This window comes from Gordionus sp. m RMFG-2023, chromosome 3, assembly GCF_954871325.1.
Source record: "Gordionus sp. m RMFG-2023 chromosome 3, tfGorSpeb1-WG-v2, whole genome shotgun sequence".
NCBI lineage: Eukaryota > Metazoa > Nematomorpha > Gordioida > Chordodea > Parachordodidae > Gordionus > Gordionus sp. m RMFG-2023.
The window spans coordinates 15,657,166-15,679,617 of NC_088777.1; the positions used below are offsets into that span (position 1 = coordinate 15,657,166).

The 22,452-nt window shown below is 25.3% G+C and overlaps 1 protein-coding gene across 2 annotated transcripts in view; it reads right to left on the reverse strand.

The window, feature by feature from the left end:
• Positions 1-11,083, reverse strand: part of LOC135927623 (G-protein coupled receptor 54-like) — a 31,597-nt gene extending 20,514 nt beyond the window's left edge. The window contains exons 1-3 of one of the 2 annotated variants that reach the window (XM_065463732.1): positions 10,890-11,083; positions 10,526-10,591; positions 10,079-10,456 (exon numbers count right to left, since the gene is read on the reverse strand). In XM_065463732.1, the coding sequence (XP_065319804.1) occupies positions 10,079-10,351 (273 nt within the window). In that variant the 5' untranslated portion in view covers positions 10,352-10,456; positions 10,526-10,591; positions 10,890-11,083. Of the gene's footprint in view, positions 1-10,078; positions 10,592-10,889 lie in introns of both variants that reach the window. The other variant, XM_065463730.1, reaches the window with a different exon arrangement.
• Positions 11,084-22,452: the final 11,369 nt, after the last annotated feature.

Genomic DNA, 22,452 nt, shown 5'->3' on the forward strand with positions numbered 1-22,452 from the left:
TATTGTTTTAGGAATTATTTAATATACACACCAATTTTAAAAAACAACCATATATTAATAATTTCGAATTTGATAAATTAAATAAATAATAATTAATCTATATGGTTAAATACAGGGACGAGAACCCGAACCCAAACCCTGAACCCGAACCCTCAATATTTCGCTGAACCCAAACACAAATCCGAACCCTTTTTTAAAATTTAAGGTTCAGGGTTCAAGCTTTTTTTTTAATTTTAAAATTTATTTATTTTTTTCTAAACTTTCATTTTATTTATTTTAATTATATGTTAAAAATAATATAATATAAAAAACATGTAAATTACTATTTTATTTATAAAAGATTTCCTATTTAAAAATAGTTCTTATTTAAAACAATTGTTTTTTTCAAAAAAATATTAATTTAAAAAAAAACATTTTTTGATAATTTTTTCGTGTAATTATTTTTGTTGTATTAAAGAGTCGGCCATTTTTCGTAAAAATTTTTAAAATAGAAATATAATGTTATTTTTTAAAATATAGTATTATATTATATATAATATATTATAATTATGATAATAAATTATTTTTATGACGATACTAATTAAATTTAAGAAAATTATGTTTCTGTTATTTTAACTAATTTTAATAAGTTATTATTTTTCTGGTCTTCGAACCCTGAATCCTAACCGGGTTCAGAGATTTTTCATTGAACCCAAACCTGAACCCATTTTTTAGAAGGAGTGTTCTCGTCCCTGGTTAAATAGGCAAAATATTTTCAAGCCTATTGTATATCTTAAAGCAATCAAACAAAATCAAAACAATTTAGTCATATTTCAGGAATGTACAATAAATTAGGAAACATTTTCCTTACGTTTAACTTTGAAGGAAAATCAAATTCTGCCAACTATTAAAAATATATTCATCTGTAATCTGCCACCAACTCCATAATTTTGACTTACGAATAAGAAAAATTACTCAGCTATAACATTTTTATTATTTTTCATAGGTAGCATCAAATATATATGTGTATAGATTTTCCCATCTAATACCCATTAGTACCATATAGGTGATAACCACTGTTACATATATGCTTTAAAACCATTTTATCTTATCTGATCCTGTCCCTATTATACAATTTGAAAATTTAATTTATTGGTATTATCAAAAATTTAGACTTAGCCATTAAATAAAATAGGAAAATATTGGTTTAACAAAAATTATCTCATTTTTGAATATACAATTCCATCCCTAGTTTATTATAATTTTTATTTTTGGTCTAACCGAGCTTGTGCTTTATTTAAATTCTTATAGATATAATGGAATGAAAGATAATTGGGAGTGAAAGAAGAATAAATTTAATCCAGCTTTATGCTTCGATTTTCTAATCACTTAATTAAATTAATATTAGGAACAAAAAGTTAATTATAAAATCTTTAAATAAATCATGTTTTTATTTTAAGTATATAATAAAATTTAATTAATTATTTTTTATAAATAATATGACTTTTTTTAATCCGAGTTATGCCAAATTTATAACCAAAAATTAATTTATACAAGTTTTTTTCAGAATTAAATGTGTCAACATCACATCTTATGTTCAAAGACAAACTTTAATCTCTAAATGTATTAGAGAAGATTTTTTTTAATTTTAAGATATTTAGTAGTCAAATTTTCATAAATTAATTGTATAAATTTTTGATAAGAAATTCTGATCTTGTAACATTACCAGCTTTTTAAAATAATCTATAAGTTTATGGTTAAAATTTTTAGTTAAGGATAGACTAGAATTAAACAGATTAAACTAAATGAAAAACCTGAAATTTTTTTTTAATTCATCACGTTACTACTCATGGTCTGCCTTGTAACAATCGATTTCTCAAATTTAGGCTTATTGGAGCAAGTTTATCCCTCCATAGCAAGTGAACGCCATGGTCGTGGCATAGATTGTAATATAAATTTAATTATTATGTTTTATAAACAGATCATAAGTCATTTATAATATCTAAAGAGTCAGATAATTTTTATAATTATAAATTAATTATAACCAATTAATAAGTTTGTTGTATCTAAGTTCTAACAAATCTACTTATCTTTTCAATCCTACTCTTTTGTTGATATATTATTTTCTAAATTTAATTTAAATGTTAAAACATATCGAAAACCTACAATTTAACCCAAGGTCACGTCAAAAATTTATTGCGAGTTAAAGATTTTGAAAATTAAAATATATATGTTAGAAAGATTATTTTAATTTAAAATTTACATCATACTATAATTAAAGCCATATTATATAGGATAATATAGGCTCTATAAAAATGTAAAATTAAGAATTACAAGAAAAACGAACATATAAACATTTATAGCTCAACATGATTAAAAAGGTTATCATATTTTATATTTTAATAAATTAGATTTTATATAATAAATTTTGTATTAAAAATATCTTTATTTTAAGTATTTAGAGCCTTAATGAAAATCATTTCAGACCACGAAATCATTTTCAGATTAAACTCGGTTGAGCCTGACATTCTCTATTATAAAGGAAGGTTGTTTAAAGCCTTTACTAACCGAGGGCATTAAAAATTCACAAATACCAATTCTATTAACCATTTTTTAAAATTATATTTTAACCATTTGTAAAATATACCACCTTGCGAAATATATATTATCGATTTCTAATTTTCTATTCTAATTATTTTGTATATGAAAATAATAATAGCCTGCCAAAAATCTAAAATACCTATACCATATAATCTTTATACTACCCATTTAGGGGAAACCTGCTGGCAGCTACACCAGGCCGCCTAAATTATTATTTCAAGGCCAGCCAAATTTTGTTAATTCTACATTTAAGAGTAAATTGTTATAAAAATGATAAATATTACAAAAAATAAATATAATAATGTATTGGAGAATTGAAGTGTTGTGAAAGAATGCGTTCAAGATAAACAGATTCTTGAATAAAATTCGCTATTTTAAATGTTATTTTATAAGAATTTTAAACGTAAATGTTTTTTTGTAAATTTAAAAAATCCTGTCAGTGTTTCCTTTTGATATTCCGACACACTTTTCTTTCAGTGCCTACTAAAAAAAATTGGTAAAAAAACCTAGAATTAAAGAAACTCCGGACAAAATATTAATTATATAGTTTTTTTTTTACCATGAATGAGAGACAATTTAGATGAGGAAAGTTTATCAAAAGATTTTAAACGAAAAATAAAAATAAAAATATTTTAAATAAATTTCGTAGATGCTGCAAATGCAAATAAAGAATATCAGGATTAAAAACCATAATAATCGAAATAGAATATTAAAATTGAACATCTAATTTCACCAGAAGTTAAATTATATATTAAATTTTTGTTCTTTTAGGATAAATCAAAATTCAATTGATATGAACATTAAATCTCAATATCGATAGTTCATTAAGGCTTGCACTAAAGAATTTAAACTTAAAATCAGACACCTCCCACCCTTAAAATAATTAATTTATGCTGTAGTTCTAGGGTATAGGCTTTTGTTTTGCCCAACTCTTCTTTTATAAGTCTATAGACTTTTAAATAACAGTTCCCGGGCTGTTGCGCGTACAAGTACATGCGGCTTACCCACTAACGTGTAGAGGTCTCCTCATTTTTATTTTACCCAAATTAATTTAGTTCCAGCAACGTTTAAAAAAAATTGCTCTCTGTTTTGATTCCTAGTGTAACGTTTTGCGAGTTTTTGAACGGATTGAGAGATTAGAACCGTTGTCAAATAAAGAAAGGTAGAACTAAAATGATACTAACTCTTTATTAAATAATAAGTTAAAATTATAATCAAACTAAACTAATTAAAAAAAAATTAAAATAATAAAAAATTAAAATAAAAAATTATAATTAAGTTCGTAAAATCATGATCTTTCTTTCTTTTTTTTTAAGTAAAATATTTCCGAATATATATACTTTCTTTTCCAATTCATTTACATCGTCTTTATTCAAAAATTCTAATAATTCGTTAAGTTTTTCTGTTTAACAATCGATTTGAATATTACTTCGATTTGAATATTACTTCTTTTTCCTCTATTTTATTTCAAAGTAATTTACATATTACAACACCCTTACACTTAGATTAGGCCCCACATCCTGCGAAATACCAATATTCGAGCATGTATCCATTTCCTTTTAGCCCTGACAACTTGATTAACTAAACGATACAAGATTGCTAGTCAACGATTATCGATACTACGTCTTAAATTCTCCTGATAAATTAATTTGGTCTTTTGCTCGTTTCTAACGTTCTTTTGTAACTAATGATCATTGCTTTATCTCGGTCAACGATCTGCGATGCTCTACGATTAACGATTGTTTTCCTGAATTCTTGTTTTTAGGATCATCGATTTTGTATCCTATACTAAAGTTTTGATAATTGGCTATAATTTGTCAACGATTAACGATAGCATCCTGGTCTTCTTGTCAATATATCCACTTTGCCTTAAGATCTCTTATACGATAATGATTTCTTGTCTCTTTTGATCCAAAATAAAAATCCGATCTCTAATTGAGCTCGATTGCGGCATAAATTTTCTAATGACGAAAAGCCGTTTCTCTTTATGAAGATTTTTAGGTTAATCAACAACCTGATATTTTGCTAAATATTATCAACTTAAATAACAGTCAACCGTATATCTTTAATAAAAATTTATAACGAAATTCTTTTAGCTACATCGATCACTTGTACGTATAACGATCTCTTGTGAAGCATTCATTTTAGCTAAACGACTAATTCTCCGAAATACGACCATTAATATTGATACCATTGTTTTATTGCTCTCATTCTTTGTCTTAGTGTCGATAGTCATCTCATACATCCCCTTCCCCCTTTATTTAGAATCTCTTTTCAGAGTTAATTAGACTGACTTTTGATCTTCTAAAGCCTGGATCAATCGCTGCAAGACACCACTGAACCAATATGGTATTGATATTTATATTGCTGAGGCTAGTGGGAGAGTTAATTAGACTGAATTGTTGAAATTGCCCTGTCGCCTCCACTCTCCAACATCATTGTAACGTTTTGCGAGTTTTTGAACGGATTGAGAGATTAGAACCGTTGTCAAATAAAGAAAGGTAGAACTAAAATGATACTAACTCTTTATTAAATAATAAGTTAAAATTATAATCAAACTAAACTAATTAAAAAAAAATTAAAATAATAAAAAATTAAAATAAAAAATTATAATTAAGTTCGTAAAATCATGATCTTTCTTTCTTTTTTTTTAAGTAAAATATTTCCGAATATATATACTTTCTTTTCCAATTCATTTACATCGTCTTTATTCAAAAATTCTAATAATTCGTTAAGTTTTTCTGTTTAACAATCGATTTGAATATTACTTCGATTTGAATATTACTTCTTTTTCCTCTATTTTATTTCAAAGTAATTTACATATTACAACACCTAGTTTCCAAGATTTTTCTAATTTATCGTCGCTTGAGTATGTTGGTTTTCTTTCATAAATTTTGTTGAAGGTCTTTAGGTTCACCTATTCTAGGCTTGGGTTATTTATAAAAATGTTATTGGTTTTTCATCTTTTTTATAAAATGATATTGGTATTTCATCTTTTTTATAAAAATATATTTCTTTCTAATAGTCGTTATTTTAAAAAATTACAAACTTTTACCAATTTTTCTATCAAATTCTTGTTTATAGTAATATATTGTATGCATTTTGGGAGAATATGGGGGGTTGGGGGGGGGCTATTAATTTGAAATGATATTTATAAGAAAAGACAAATTTTTAAGGGAGGATTTCCTCTTGCCCCTCCCTGGCTACGTCTTTGATCGGTGACATCTTTAACTCTTATTTTTTTAGGTGAGACTACTAGTGTTATTAAATTGCCAAAAGTAGGGACTCAAAACAAAAGTTAGGTAAGTTAAAATATCATAATATTCTCAGGGTAAAGTTAAAAATATCGATCCAAAATACTCAACTCGATCCAAATTTGGACTCAAATCGACTTGAGCAGATCCAGCTAAATCGTTTAATAATATTAGAGCAATTAGATTATATAGTTTATATTATATCTCTAGAGGTAAACGGTTCTTTAATAGCCATTATTTAAATAAAGCTTGGTTTTATATATTTTTTATATAATTTAGCAATCACTATTTATTATAACACTTTTAAGACATTTAAAAATAATAAATAGGAAAAGAAATATAAAACCGTAAATTGTGATATCATAATTTCCGTCATTTACAATTTTTAGCTAATTTTACTCTTATTTTTTATTTAAGTTGACAATTAATAAAAGAAATCATAGAAATGTACTACTTTAACTTATATAGCATTAAAACTTGCAAATAAAATTTAAATATTTGACATTAACCATTTTTTGTAAATTGAAATGAAACACTTAAGTTAAAAAATTTATGATAATTATTAATATTGCAATTTGGACAATAATACATTATAGTTTATAATTTTTCTTGCTTTCTTATAAATTATCAGTGAATATGTAAATTTTTATTAATATCATTATACATTAATCATATATTCCTGTACTTTTTATATTTGAATATATTTCAATCGATAAATATAATAGTTATATTGTAATTACATTAAATAATATATGTTTTTTTCCACTAAAATTAAAAATAAAACTTCTATTAGCAATAACGCCATCTAGTTTATATACTTTTAACAATAAATTTATAAATAATAATACAAATTACATAAATAATACAAATTACAAAAAACAAGGGGTCTATATTAGTATAATGATTAAACTGTCATGTGAATGGAATTACAAGCAACTGTCCACTAAAATTATTAACTGAAAGTCACTTTTTGTAAAACCAGATTTTTATGTTCAAATTTTAAATTTTTTTAGAAATCTTTGAGTGTTGATTTATCAAACTTAAAAAAAATAATAAATAATTAAGTCTTTAGGTCACAACTTAAGTACTTTAATTTGTAAATGCAACTTATATATATGAATACCCTTGGCAGTAGCGTACGCAGGAATTTGGTGTGGGAGGGGGGGGGGATAATTAAAATTTTTAAAATAAAATTATTGTTATTTAAAAATATCAAGCATAAATTTATTAGGACTAATAACTATTTCTAATATACAAATTTAAATTAATATAAATTATAAAAAATTAAATATATAAACAGATATATAAAAATAAATTTGATTTAAAAAATATTAAACGGATATAACCGGCGGCATATAAATACTTTAAATAAATCTGAATTATAAAATATTAAGTGGATATAACCAGGATATGATGACTATAAAATAAATAATCCATAATAGAAATTTAAATTTTTTTGAGCTTTTAAAATTTATATATAAAGTATAAAAAATCTAAATGTTGGAAATATGAATAATTATATTTTTTATGTAAAAGAAAAATATATAAGACATTAAAAAATGATAGCACAAAAAATATTATAGAAACATTATATTTTTATAATGTAAAATCCAATCTTCGTTGGGAGTGAGCTAATTTTTCAATTATCTCATCCATGTTTGGCTTCAAATGCCTATATTCAAAAGGGCCAGACCATTCAACCTACTTTCAGAAGTTATACTTCTTAGGTACGTTTTTAATCTTCTTAAAGAAGAGAATGTTCTCTCATTAGTTGCAGTACTAATGGGAAGAGTTGCTAATATATATAATAATTTCAATATATTGGGAAAATAATCTAAAAGATGTTTGAAATGATGCAAAGCATCCATAGCATTTTTTGGGACTATATCAACCATAGTTAATCTTTTATACCATAGTTGGCATTCAGCTAATAAAGCATCATGAGATACATTAATGTCTTCATGATAAAAATCTTCCAAATATTTTATTTTTTTTCAATCATCATCTGAAAAAGGTTCAGAGGGCTTTTGCGGTAGTAATATCTGCAGATTGATAAGTGCTTCTTGATGAATTAAAAACCTTTCATTTACTTGGGTTATAAATGTATCCAAAAGAGGTATATAGACATTTATTTTATAATATTCTTCTATTGACCCTATATTAATATTTGGACGATAAGTTTGCCTTACTGCAAGTCGAGCGAGACAAATATTGAACTCGTATAGCTCTGCTTTTGATTCAACATTAACATATAAAATATGAAATTCCTCATCAGCATTAGCTAATTTCTATGAGTTCTAATAAAATTGTCTCTGCTATTCTCATCTCAATCAAATCAATATCAGGTTTTTGAAAAGTATTACATAAAATAGTTGTATAATTAAATAATTTATTAATACATTCTAATGCGAAAAAAAAATTTGGTATAAGTATTGAATCCAGTAACTTGCTTGCTTCTGAAGAAATATCTCTTTCAGACCATTGTGATATTTCTGTAAGAGCATTAATAATCGGCTCTTCTAACTCGATAAAAGCTGTTACTGCTTGATGTCGAAGACTCCATCTTGTTGGACAAGCTTTTTACAATTTTTTTCTCCTTGTTGGGCAAGGAGTTTCAGATATAATTCTGTTCAAAATATTTTGACACTTGGGGTATCTAAACATCTCATAGATGCTAGATATTTTACCTGATATAAATATAAAAAATTTAATTTTAATAATTAAAAACCTAAGCAATTTGATATCAATGGTAAAGAACATGAATCCGATATTGCTAAGTTGAGTGAATGGGCAGCACAGTGGACATATATAGCTGTTGGGCATTTTTTTTAATAAATGCCTGAAGCCCATTGAATTGTCTACTCATTGCACGTGCTCCATCATACCCTTGCCCACGTATCATATTTATATTTAGCTATATTTTTGAAAATAATTATATAATAAGATTAATTATTACTTATAATTTTTTAAGATTCACAAATATTACATCAGCTAAAGCAGACCCAGTCATGCTTGAAACAGGAATAAATTGGAGAAACATTTCCTTGATAATGTTTTTATGAGTATCTACATATAGCGCACACAACGACATCTGCTCAATGCCAGTAATGTCCGTGGTCTCATCTGCCAAAATTGAGAAGCATGGGCAGAATTGATTTCAACAATCAATTTTTCTAAAATGATATTGTTGCAAATATCAATTATCTCATTTTGTATCCTAGGGCTGAGATAAGTAGCATTTTTATTGGTACTAATGAGGCTCTCCATTAATACAGGATCTCCTAATGCTTTAAATTTTAAAAGTCCACGGAAATTACCTTCGTTATCATTATTATTAAAATTTAAGCTTCCTGAATCCTTGTGGCCACGGAGTGCTAGGCCTTGCAAGCCACAATATAAAATAGCCTCAATAGTTAGTTTTATCTTGCCTCTATTTTCTTTTGCAATTTTAACCCTATTTTTATCAATTATTGATGGGAATCATATCCCCCTTTTGAATTGATTCTTTTGAGGAAATCATCAGTTCACAGCTTTTGTTTATTAAATTATTATACTATACTTTTTTGCTTTTTGGCATGATTTTCACCTTCAGCGTTTTTAAAAAAAAGTCTAATATCCATGACTAGAAATTTGAAAATTATAATACCGGGAAATTTAAAAATAATAGATAAATATTACGCCACAAGGAAAACTTGAAAATGAAATTAAATGATAAAGTAAATTAGTAAATGAAAAAGGTAATAATATAAAAATTTAAAAAGAAATAGATATGAATAATTATAATAAAATATAAAAAATAATATTTTTGAAAAATATGTCCGGCATCTTCATTTTGGCTTTGGGGGGGGGAGGGGGGGGGCAGGGGGGGGGGGGGGGTTTGTCCCCTTGTCCCCCCCCCGCTGCGTACGCCAATGACCCTTGGAATTTTTTTTATATTTTAAATTAGGCGACCGGCCATTTCGATTAATAACATATTATTAAGAAATTGTGATGTTATTTAAATAAGTTAAGACAAAGAAGCTCAAATTTAAAAAAGGAATTATAAAAGTATAAATTAAAAATTAAATCCTTTGATAATATTTAATTTATCAAAAAATAACTATTAAATTATGCTGGTAATCCTCAAAGAACCTAATATCATGAAAGTTAAGCCAACATTTCTAATATTTTCTATCTTGAAAGTCTCATTATAAAATAAGGGAAATTAATTATCATATTAATTTCAGATAATATTTTATAAATACCTTTATAGGCACACATATGCAAATGATTAAGAGATCGGCCGTTGCTAAGCTGGTCAAGAAAATATTGGTCAAACTTCTCATTTTACGAAATTTAGTCACGCAGAATATCACTAAAATATTTCCCACGAGTCCTATCACGAAGGTCAAACTGTAAGCCAAGGTAATCGGAATGAGTTCCAATAAAGGAATTTTGAAGTCAAAATGCAATTGGGACGAATCATTAGTAGAGGAATATGACGGATAATAATCTTCATAATCTGTCGTTTCGGTCATTTTTGTCAAAAAAGAAATAAGATAGATTTAAAAATCTTTATTTAAAATGTAATGGTAAGTATTTTGAGATCCGAATTACATCTTTGGTGAATGTACAGATGATATCTATCAAATAGTAGTTGATAAAACATAAGATAAGTAAGGGGGGGTTATAGGTGGATCATATGAGATTACCTGTTTTTTTTAAATCTGTATCGTAAAGTCGATGGCCAATTATTAATTGTTATCAAACTCCAGTTTCTTGATAAAATACATAGAAAAATAGTTAATATTTTATGGTTATGATTTCAACATTTAGGTGGAACTTTTTGAGTTAACATTAAAAAAAAAATTGTTTGATTATTAGTTTTAATATAATATATATATATAACAATTCCTAGGATGATAAAAGATTTAACTTTAACGAACTAACGAAATTAGCTATCATCCTTTTGCCTTATTTTTTTTTATAATGCAATGAAATTATAGGTTAAAAAAAAATTAGAAACGAAATAATACTTACCTTTTCCCTAAAAAATATTTAAAGTATAATTTATACCTTGAATGAATGCTATATTTTCATTCCTTTGCTACGGTAATACATGTTGATTCCACACGAATAAAAATATATATTAAAGAATATTCTGATATTAAATAAGTATATATTGGTATTTACGCCAAGATCAGAACAGCGGGTTAAAAAAAAATATTTAAATTTAATTATTTTTTAAATTTAATAAATTATTTTTTCTAAAATGAGAACGTGCCAAATAATTTATTTATTGTCATAAGAAAAAGAAAGCATTCTTTTCTCTTCAATTCCCCATGATCTTGTGATTTTTTTTAAAAAATAATAAATAATTTATTGAATAATAAAATAGACAAAATAAGTGTTGACATGAAGTTTCCAAAAATAAAGTGATTGACAAACTTTTTATTTAAATTTAGTAATAGGGATTATTATATTAATAGAATAGAGAATACATTATAACTCCAAAGTGACCTCAATTTGGTCACTTTTGAATTTAAAAAAAAGGACTAATCGGAACATCTATATAAAGTGACAAATAAACCAATTTTTCTAAAAAAAATTAATTAAAAGAACAATAATGTAAATTTATTTGACAATTCAATTGGTAAGTTCAGTCTTAAATTACAATTATTTTTGTTAATAGATTAGGTTTAAGGCAAATGACTTTATTGATGATCAATAATCAATAAAAAGAAATATAAATTATAATAATAAAAATAAAAATTTCCGAAGTTTTCTCACTTAGATTTTATATATTGATTGAGTATAATTCAAATATTCTTAAATTTTAGAAATAAATTAAACATAATATAATTTTTAAAATAGTATATGTTTAAGTAATTAGAAAAACGTTATTAAATACAAATTTATATTAAATGGGGGAGGGGGGCGGGGTACACGATTATGAAAATTATATTTGAGTCCATAAAAACGCGCAGTAATTATATTTTAATATTTCAATTTGTATTTACTCCCATTGGTCCTGTTTCAATTGATTTATTGAAAATGGTGCTTAGGGTTGATATAAAAAAAATTTATAATGCATTCCCATCTTATATTTGTCCACCTATCCTTAATGATGGCTAAATTTTTACTGAGTATAAATACCTTGAAGATATTTTAATGTAGGCTTTAAAGATCGAAATAATTTCTTCTATATCTAGTTTACTTTGCTCTTCAGATGATACACTATCAATATATTTCATTAAACGCTTTGCATGCATTGTATAGTTTTCTTGGAATAATTAATTGATACAGCTTAATATATTCAATACTAAAAATTATCGTTAACATTTTTTATATTATTTATAAACTGTAGTGTTGTTAAACGGCTCATTTTGAGCCGATTTTTAAAAACAGCTAACTCAATATTTTATTAGGAAAATTATTATGCGAGCCTTAGATTTTGCTCAAAGGTGGCACAAAGGTTTGAACATCTATTAACAAAATCTCGTAGACAATATTTTTTTGCCTAAAATAATGAATTCGCCGTTTTTAAAAAATAGGCTCAAATCAAGCCGTTTAACAACACTAATAAACTTTTAAATATACTTTCTAGGCTAGGTATTTGATTTAGACGATTATTTTATAAAATTTTAATATCCAAGATTGCAAGATAGAATAATAAATTTAAACTAGTATTATGTTGTAAAATTTTATAATAAATATTAAGAAATTTAGGTTCAACTCAAGAAAATTGTCATTACCTCATTAAAATAATCACACCTGTCAGATTTCTTATAAAAATATGAATTAACCCTACCTAATTCATATCTCTCACCTAAAATTAACCACCAACCGTATGCCATATATCCCTGCCCTTTTTTACACCTACTTATTATTCTTATCTCAATGTTTTAACTTTAAATATATTTCTGCTTATTAAAAAAAATTAAACTTATTTCTGCTAATTAAATGATTTCCTTCAGATGAACATAACTTGAGCTGGCTATTATAATATTATCGAGAATGGTTGAGAATGACCATTTACATATAAAAACAAAACACAATGTGGATTTATCAACCATTGTAAAATATGAAAAAATTATGATTATTTAATCAAAAAACATACTATGTGAATTGGAGAAATTTAAAATCGGTGAAATTTTCCTTATGTTATTACTTTAGTCGTGATTTTACTATATACAAAGATTAACTTAATTCAGTTGAAATATTTTTTACCGCGGCTAAAATTGTATTTAAGGATACGGGTATATTTTAGTGATGAAAACTTTAAGAATGTTCTATTATTAAAATCTAACAATTATAGTTTATAATAAAATATTTGATACTTCATAATTTGAGTTTAATTTTGGCATTATGCACATCTTAATTGTATCTTTGAAATTTTCTATCTTTAATTATATATATTTTTTAGTCCACTTATTTGTTTCTCTGTCTTGATACATATGTATGTAATATAAATTCTTTATAAAAGTACCTTTTAGTAACTCTAGGTTTTTTTACATTAAACCTGTATATGTATTCTTTTAAGGTCAACAAATGCTGGTGTAGGGAGGGGCTTTTGATAATAATTATGTTACTCTTTATTAGTTATAAATTTAATCGTTTTTTATATTAATTTATATAATGGATAAAATGGGGCCCTGTTTAATATTGAATAGAAATTGGATCATAAAATAAGAATCCTTCTATAATGACATGTGCCTTTCACTGTATGAAATTTTATTTTAAATTCTCTACCTCCCATTCCAACAGACTATTTCCTGACCATCCTGACATAAAAGATAAACTCTGTATTGACAGGTGAGAAAACTGTTTATTCTTAGATACTCTCATTTTCTATTGATAAAAAGTGCGAAATATTCCGCATAACACAGAGCTAGCCTGGGCACCTAATAAAATAACGACTCTCCCACCCGTCACGGCATTTTTCGAATTGGATTAAAAAAATATATATTATTAATTTTTTATTTGAGGATATTACAAATGTTTTTTTAAAATTCTATTTCGAATACAAATATTGATGAAAAAATTCTAATATTTTTTTTAAAAATCAGATTGAGCATTTTATCAATAAAAACATACACGTTTTCAGGTTTAATATTGAATTCGATTTACAAATCGTTCATTATTTATTTCTTTTTTAATATTATATTATTGTATCAATTGCAAACGATGTCATTTATTGTTCTTTATACATTTATATCAGTTTGAAAACTGAACTGAAAATAGGTCCTGGTTTCTCTTCTATTTCTGAATATTTTTAAAAGGTGGTATAGCTACGGTTCCTAATAAAAAAAATAATTTACTAAACGCAATAAGCCACCCTCTAAAAGTCAAATATAAATCGGTAAACTAACTCTTTTTTTAAAAAACTCTAAATTTATTATTCTTTTCGAATATTTTTTGTTTCAAATAATTCGAAATTTGCAAGATCTATCTATATTAGAGATTTGCAAAGCCAGGCCCAAGGGCCAGGCCAGGAAAATTTAAAAATTAAAACGGGATGGGAGTTAGGGCTTAGCAGCCTCTAATCTATAAAACAAACAATTATACCAGAGGCTTTACCAACTTTAAAATTAAAGTAAACTTGATTAATTCTCTGACTTAAAATAATATATTTAATTAGTTTTTTTTACCCTTAATAAATCAATCAATAATATTTTTTTAGTAAATTATATAATTTTTAAAAAACGATAATTATACATTCTTTCCTTAAAATAGGTACATTTAAATACAAATTTATCTATAAAATATTGCAACTTTGAATTGTTGTATATTACTAAAAATAAAAATTTCATATTTCTAATGTTTTAATTCATGTTTTCATAAGCTTCATAACCTTAAACTAGTTTTGAAATTTTTATAACAGTAAAACCTTTTTAAGTGCCTTTTTTAATGAATACTATAGATTTGTTATTAAATTACCCATTTTAAATGGCTCAACAACTTTAATCGAGTAAGCCTTATACTCGTTCCTTAAAATGGATCATCCAAACATTTAAAAAATAATTTGAAATTATTATGAAAGTTGATTTAAAGTTTAAAAAAAATATATATTTTTATTTAAATAATAATTACTTAAACTTTTTAGGTCGGTCCCTTTTCCACCAAATAGTGCAAATCCTCATGTTGAGATTTAAGAATCATTTAAAATTCAATTTTTTTTAAATGAAATGATTTCAAATTAAAATTAGTTACAATATCAAATAATTCTCATCTCTTTTTTTTGATACAATATTACATTAATATTTCCCATGCCTTGTCTCTTGCTAAAAAAATTTTTTTGAGAAAGAACAGAAGTTCCTATAATTGTTTTATTTATAAAATATTTTAAATATGATTGATATGAAAATTATTCGTATAAAAACAGAACACTTTCATACATCTATCTTTAAAAACCATCTTTCTATAAATCATCAATAAATATAAAACTAATTAATAAAAATAAATGGGATTGAAATCGATAATGCTGAGACATTTTGCGAAAAGTTTTAATATTATAAATAGCAAAATCTAAATCACAGTAATGCTTGTAGGGCTTTTTTCGGCCTATTTCAATCTTAATAAAAAATTATTTCGCATAAGCCAGTTAAGTCTGATATATAGATCATTAATATTCAATAATTCAGACTTTATAGAGGCTAATTTTTAAGTATTATGCCTTCTTGGACTATTACCACATAATTAAAAGCGAAACCAAAATTAGCACCCTGCAAATTAAATTTTTTGGGTCCAAACCCGCTCAACCCGAAATTTATAATTAAAAAATATAAATGCATGTTTATAAGGTTATTAAATTAAAAATCACGACTCGCGATTGCATTGTAGCGAATGTATTACCGCGAATGTATTAGAGGACGAACGTGTTATCGTGAAAATAATATCGCGAAACATGTGTATTACCGAGAGTTCATTGTCGCGAATGCATTACAGCGAATGCATTATCCGAATACACTATCGATATAATTTGAATTTATTTATGAAGTAAAATATTAGGTCCAATTTGAGTTGATTTTTAAAAACGGCTCGATCAGTTAACATAATTTAAATAAAGTATTAAAATTACATTTTTTGTACTTTATGATAAGGAGTATATATAAATTAATATATTTTCATAAATATTTCGGAAACTATAATTTTGTTGCCGGGGCATAATTTTTTTTCACCGGATTAATTTTTCTCAAAAAAATTCTTTTAACTCTCTACTGATATATTCTAACTCATTAAGCAAGTTCAAACAAATTTTAAAAGCTAGAGATCAAGCCTAATTGACGTTTTTATATTTGTTTTCTATATTTATATTTATTCTACTTATATACATTAATAAAGATATACTATAATAAGTTTTAATTTGAATTTAATTTGAAAATATTTTATGAATATGTGTTGAATATAATTGTATAAATGAAATATATCACATTCATTCACTTCTGATATTTTCTATCTATATCATTTCAAAACCATTTTATCGAAAAAATATACACGGGGTTCGGCTTTTTTTTACATATTCGAGGCGGGCCGTGCAATTGGTACCTCTGCCGGTTCCTAATATTTATTATCTTTTTAAAATATATAAAGGTGATCTGTTGATTTTCATAAAAATTGATTATTGTAAAACTGTTAAGGGAGGGGGGGGGGTTCGTTTTAGAAATTATAATAAAGACTATAGTCACTAAATACAGTTTATTTGATAAAATTTATAAATAAGGTTTATATCGGTTGTAATTGTTAAACCAAATTACGAAGCCGAAAGATATTCAAATCTACTCAAGAAAAAAGAATTAAATTTCGAATGCAAATGATTTAAAGAAAGATGAATAAAAAAGAATGATTATTCAAATTAAAGAAAGTTCAAGATTTTTTTCAGTTTGTTTGTAAAACATTATGTAAATGAATATTATAGAAAAGTATATATATTCGAGGATATTTGGATAGTGATAGATCATGATTTTACGAACTTAAATATAATTTTTAATTTTAATTGTTGATTATTTTAATTTTTTTTTAATTTAGTTTGATTATATTTTTAACTTATTATTTAATAAAGATTTAATTTCATTTTAGTTCTAACTTTTCTGATTTGACGAATATTATAGAAAAATATATATAATCGAGGATATTAGTCTGATTTAGTATCATTTTAGTTCTAACGAGGATATTAGTCTGATTTAGTATCATTTTATTCTAACCTTTCTTGACCGATGATATTTTGATTATTAATAATTTACAGACTATATTTTGATTATTATTTTGGATTTGATCGAAGTTGAATAAGAGTAAAATTCCATAGATATTCAGTCTCTCCCACTAGCCTCAGCAATATAAATATCAATCCCATATTGGTACAATATCTATGTGTAATAATAATTTTAAAAAAAACGTTTTCTTTATATATGAGTTTAAATAATAAAATCGTAAAAAATGCGCTTCTATACGTAAAATCATGATATCATATCTTTATATAACGGTTCGAATCGGTTTTTCAATTATTCAAACCTAATCTTTATTTTTCTAAACCTTTATTTTATGGACCCTAACCTGAACCGATATTTATTATGGTTCCGATCCCTTAAATTAGAAATATATACCCCTCATTTTTAAGTGGCGCGAATTAGTGGCGGTGAATACAAAATACATAGCTGCGAAACCCTGCATTCGCAATTAGCATGAATTGGCTGGAAAGTATACAAAATTTGCCTTTTTGTCTATTTTTATATACTTCTCCACGAATTCGCGCTAACTGTGAATGCAGGAATAGAAGAAAGAAAAAAAAAGCATAATTGATTATTTTTTAAAAATCTGATATAAAAAATAATTTTCTCCCTTTAAAAAGCGACTCATTTTTTGGTGTCATTTATGAGAAATAAAATTTCGTTAAAATTCTATAAAATATATGTCAAAATTTTTGAAAAAAAAACAAAATATAAATTATATAAATTTGCATAATTCTTTTCATTCTTTTTTTCTTTTCGATTGTTTGAGATATTGGAAGGAGGGGATGATTTTGAAATCTCAAATAGGTTTTGTATTTTTAAAATTTAATATCTTCTTTTTTTTAAATGATTGGATTTCGGTGTTAGAAGCTTATTTGTTTTTTATAATAAGTATAATAAGAATATAATTTATCATTATTTTCTCTCCATTCCTCCTCTTCTCATTTTCACTTTTCTTCATTTTGATATACAAATTAAATAAATTACAAAAAATTTTCAGTAAGAAACAGTTAGCAGGGGATTTTTTTAATTGATTAAAATTTTAAAATGACGTCCAATATATTTGAATAAATGAATTATAAATGGTCTCAAATGTTTTTGAAGTGAACCACGTAGCAAATATTTTTGAATTAAAATGCAAATGTTGTGATATTATTACATTCTTTGTTTAAATAAATATTAGACTTATTGAGTATCCGTGTGGTCCCCTTTACTTTTACCCCCTTAAAGACATTGTTAATTCTCTTTAGTTATCAAATATATAACTCTATTGGGCATATGTATTTTCATCTATTCCTTGCATCAACATAAAAAAAAATAAACTTGATTTAGTTTTTCGCCAATGAGCATATGAAGACTAGGCTTTTAAATTACCAGTAGAGAGACTTATTTGAAAAATCGGGTTAAATTTGTATCTATGCTCAATATTTTAATGTTAAATATTTATATAATTTAATTTACAACTTCTTTAATTAACCTATCTTTTCAAATTGTAAATTTGATTAATTTTCATATATTTTAGCTTTATTATATCTGTTTGTATTTATAATTCACCTATTATTAATTATATTTATTTAATTATTTTTTAAAATATTTTTACATGAATATGAATTATTATACCATAGATCTTTTAAGAATGCTTCGTATTACGATTTTGTGTTGATCCATAATAATTTTTAATTAGCACTTCAAAATTTAAAAGATACTTACTTACTCCCTCTCTTCCTTTCCCATCCTTCAAGTGTTGTTAAACAGCTCGATTTTTAAAAGCTGCTAACTTAAGATTTTGGCTAAAAAATATTAGATAGTCTTGAGATTTTACTCATAGGTGACAGAAAGGTATGGACATCTATTAACGAAATCTCGATGTTTGCTTAATATTTTTTGGTTAAAATATTGGGTTAGGCGATTTTAAAAATCGGGTCGTTTAACAACACTACTTCCTTCCTTTATTCCTATTTATCTATTGATAAATCGCAAAAATAAACGTCTAAATAATTGCAAAATATGAATAAATTATGTCCTTATCATAGTCATTTAATCACGTATTTCACTATAAAAATGAAAGTCAAAAAAATAAAGAAATAAATTATACAATAGGGAAGAAATTTGAAATGAAAAATAAATTCTTTCCTATTACAATGGTCCATGTTACATAATTCATAACCACAAGAACAATGTATGTAAGAAGATGAAAAAATTTTTTAATCAATAACTGATACAAAATACATAGATTTAATGGCTTATTAATTAATTCTCACTTGTAAAAAAGACCCTTAACAATGGCATTTTGTGGTGATCATTTCCTGTTCCTTTAAGATTATAAGCCCACGGCAAATTTAAATTAACTTAGCCCAATATCGCCTAACATATACATATCAGTTACTTTGAGACTAAAAATTACATTGAATTCAAGATTGTTGCGATATATTATTTAACAAATAATTTCAAAAATTTCCAATACTCCATTTGCCATGTTTCGTTTTAATGCCAGTGCCAGTTCCATTCCAATTATTTAATATTAGTAATTTTCAGTTTAAACATTATTAATTTGAAAAAAGCATGTATTTGAGAATAATTATATAAAATATAATAGACTTTTCATTACCCCCCCCCCCCCATTCCCCTCAGGTTAAGATCTAGTATATCAATATCATTAAAGAAATTTTGAATGAATGAAGGACATAAAATACCTATATTATATTTTCTCTTTGGTCCCTCACTGTATTGTAACATATAAACTTTTATTGCAAAGCTACTCTTAATCATAACTATACTAAACTTTTGTTATAGCTTGTAATTACTTAAAATTATTGATTTTTTTGCTATATTCTATATATTTCATGGTATATAATTTATTTATTTATTTATTTTAGAAAAATAAATTTTTAAAGTTTTTCTTTTAATTTGATTAAAAATGGTTCAAAGAATTTCAGGAATTTTTTTTTAAATTTTAAGAAATTTTTAATTTTTGAATTGCTTTATATAATTTAGAAATGGTATTATATATATTATATCTTCCTTTAGCCAATTACTGTTTTTTTATGGTGGATAAAATAATTACTTTTTAATTATAAATTATTATTATACATATTTATTTATGATTGGTTTAAAAAAAAACTATTTGAATTACAAAGGTTATATATTAATAAAAATAGCTTCCCCATGACAATAAACGAATTTTTTAACTTGCCTAACCGATTTGAATAATGAATTTTATTATTCGCAGAATATGAATACTTAATTTAAGCGATTTCGGTTAATATATATATGTTTTAATCCTCCCTCACCTTATTTTCGAATTTACTATGGTTAAAAATCTAACATTTATAACTTATAAGATCAATTATAGTCATTACCTATAAAACTTGGCCTAGACTTAACAAATTTAACTATAAAATTCTTACAATTTAAAACTTACACTGATAAGTACGTTTTGGAGATTTTTTTTAAATTTAAATTTTTCTTTTTTTCCCATTATTAACTATATCTCAATTTTTGTATAAATTTGGTTTTATTTTCTTTGCGATTCCAATGGGTTTTTGCCACCCGTGAAAATTGGGCAATTTTATGTTTTAGAACAAAGCCGAACTTATTCTTTCCCAATCCTAAGAGCAATTATATTTTTATAATTTTGCTTATATTTAATTTTTGTCAATGTAAGCATTTTTTTTAATCCCTTATTCTCATATATCATCCGACAATCGAAAATTTTTTTAAAGCATAAAAAATAATATACTTAATTTTTTTTTACTAATAATACTTTTATATATTTTATATTTTTAAAAAAGTTATTAAAATTTAATTCGTTTTTTCGGTTAAAAAGGAAGGATGGAATTATTGAAAAAGCGGAATATAAATAAAATAAAACTGTAATTACTTAACCAATTATCTATAATAAATAACTTATTATATATATCAAATTCTCATTTTTTTTAAATATGAAAATGAAAATTTATAAAGCTAGTAAAATTTTTAGAGAGATAATTTTTTATATTAAAAAAATACAAATAAAAAAGATTGAAAAGTATATATTGTGAATTAAATGAAGGGGATAGGTTCTTTCTAAATCACGAAAACACAAATAGCTAAAAATTGAGAATCTCGCTTATATCTTCTAGAAACTTTTACGGTAAATTTGAAATTAATATTAATAAATGGTAGGGAAGTATACCTTGCATTACTCCCAATTTGAAAACCAATTTGGGAATATGAATATTTTCTCCATTTTTAGTGATTACTTAAATACAAGTGTTTACTTCCCTAGCATCTATCAATATTAATCAGAGACCTGCAGAGGACCATTTGCACGGCCCGTCCCGGCCCGTATTTTTTAAGAAAATTTTCGGCCCGGTCCGGATTTTTTTTCATAAGCCCGGGTTTTATATTTTAAAGCCCAGCTCGGGTTTAAGGCCCGGCTTTTTTTTAAAAAAATTTTCAGCCCCGGCCCGGTTTTTAAAAAATATATTATATTTATTTTTGATTTTTATAGCTAATGGTGATTTCAAATATTCGGTTTTAAAATATACGGCTCGGCCCTGCCCTAAGATATTAATTTTAAATTTACTTTAAAAATTTTCTAGGAGATATAAGCGAGATTCCTGATAGTTTTTGGTGTCAACTCCCTATCTAACAAGGGCTAAGCCCATTCAATCATATAGTACTTCTCAGATACGTTTTTATTCTTTTTATAAGAAAATGTTTATTCATTGATACAAGTAATAATGGGTAGTGTTGCCAAAATATAAAAATTTTTTAATATATTCAGAAAATACTCTAAAATGGATTTAAAATTTTAATTTTTCCTCTTGCAAAATTTAAAATGGGTAGGAAAGGATTCTGCGGGAATAATATTTGTAGAATACATGCAACCTGATGAATCAAAAACCTTTCATTCATTTGATGATAAAGGTATTCAGGAAGGAAATAAAATAAAGAGATTTTATTCCCCTTGTTCAATAGATTTCATGGTGATCCTTCATAAGATTCTCCTGATATATATAAATCGACGTCTATGTGATAACTATTATGGTCTTGGTGGTTCAGGCAGAGAATTTTTAATAACATTTTATTTCAAAATATTTGGGGCGAGGATAACTATCACAGGTCTAACATAGGCAAGCGGATGAGGGGTGGGGGGGGGGGTTCTGCTATTATTTATCTTAACCTTTTGTCTTAATAAAAAGACATTTTCCTATAACACCGGATTTGTTATTAAAATATTAATAACCACCGTCCAATTTTATTCAAATGACGATAGCGTCCTCATATCTACCTGACCCTAGCTTTTAAAACAATCTTGCGTTACCACGTGATATAAAAATAATATGCTGAATTATTCTCTCCTTCATATTCTAACTAGTATAATTAATCGTAAAGAATTTGTAACAATTTTGGTCTGATATAAATTA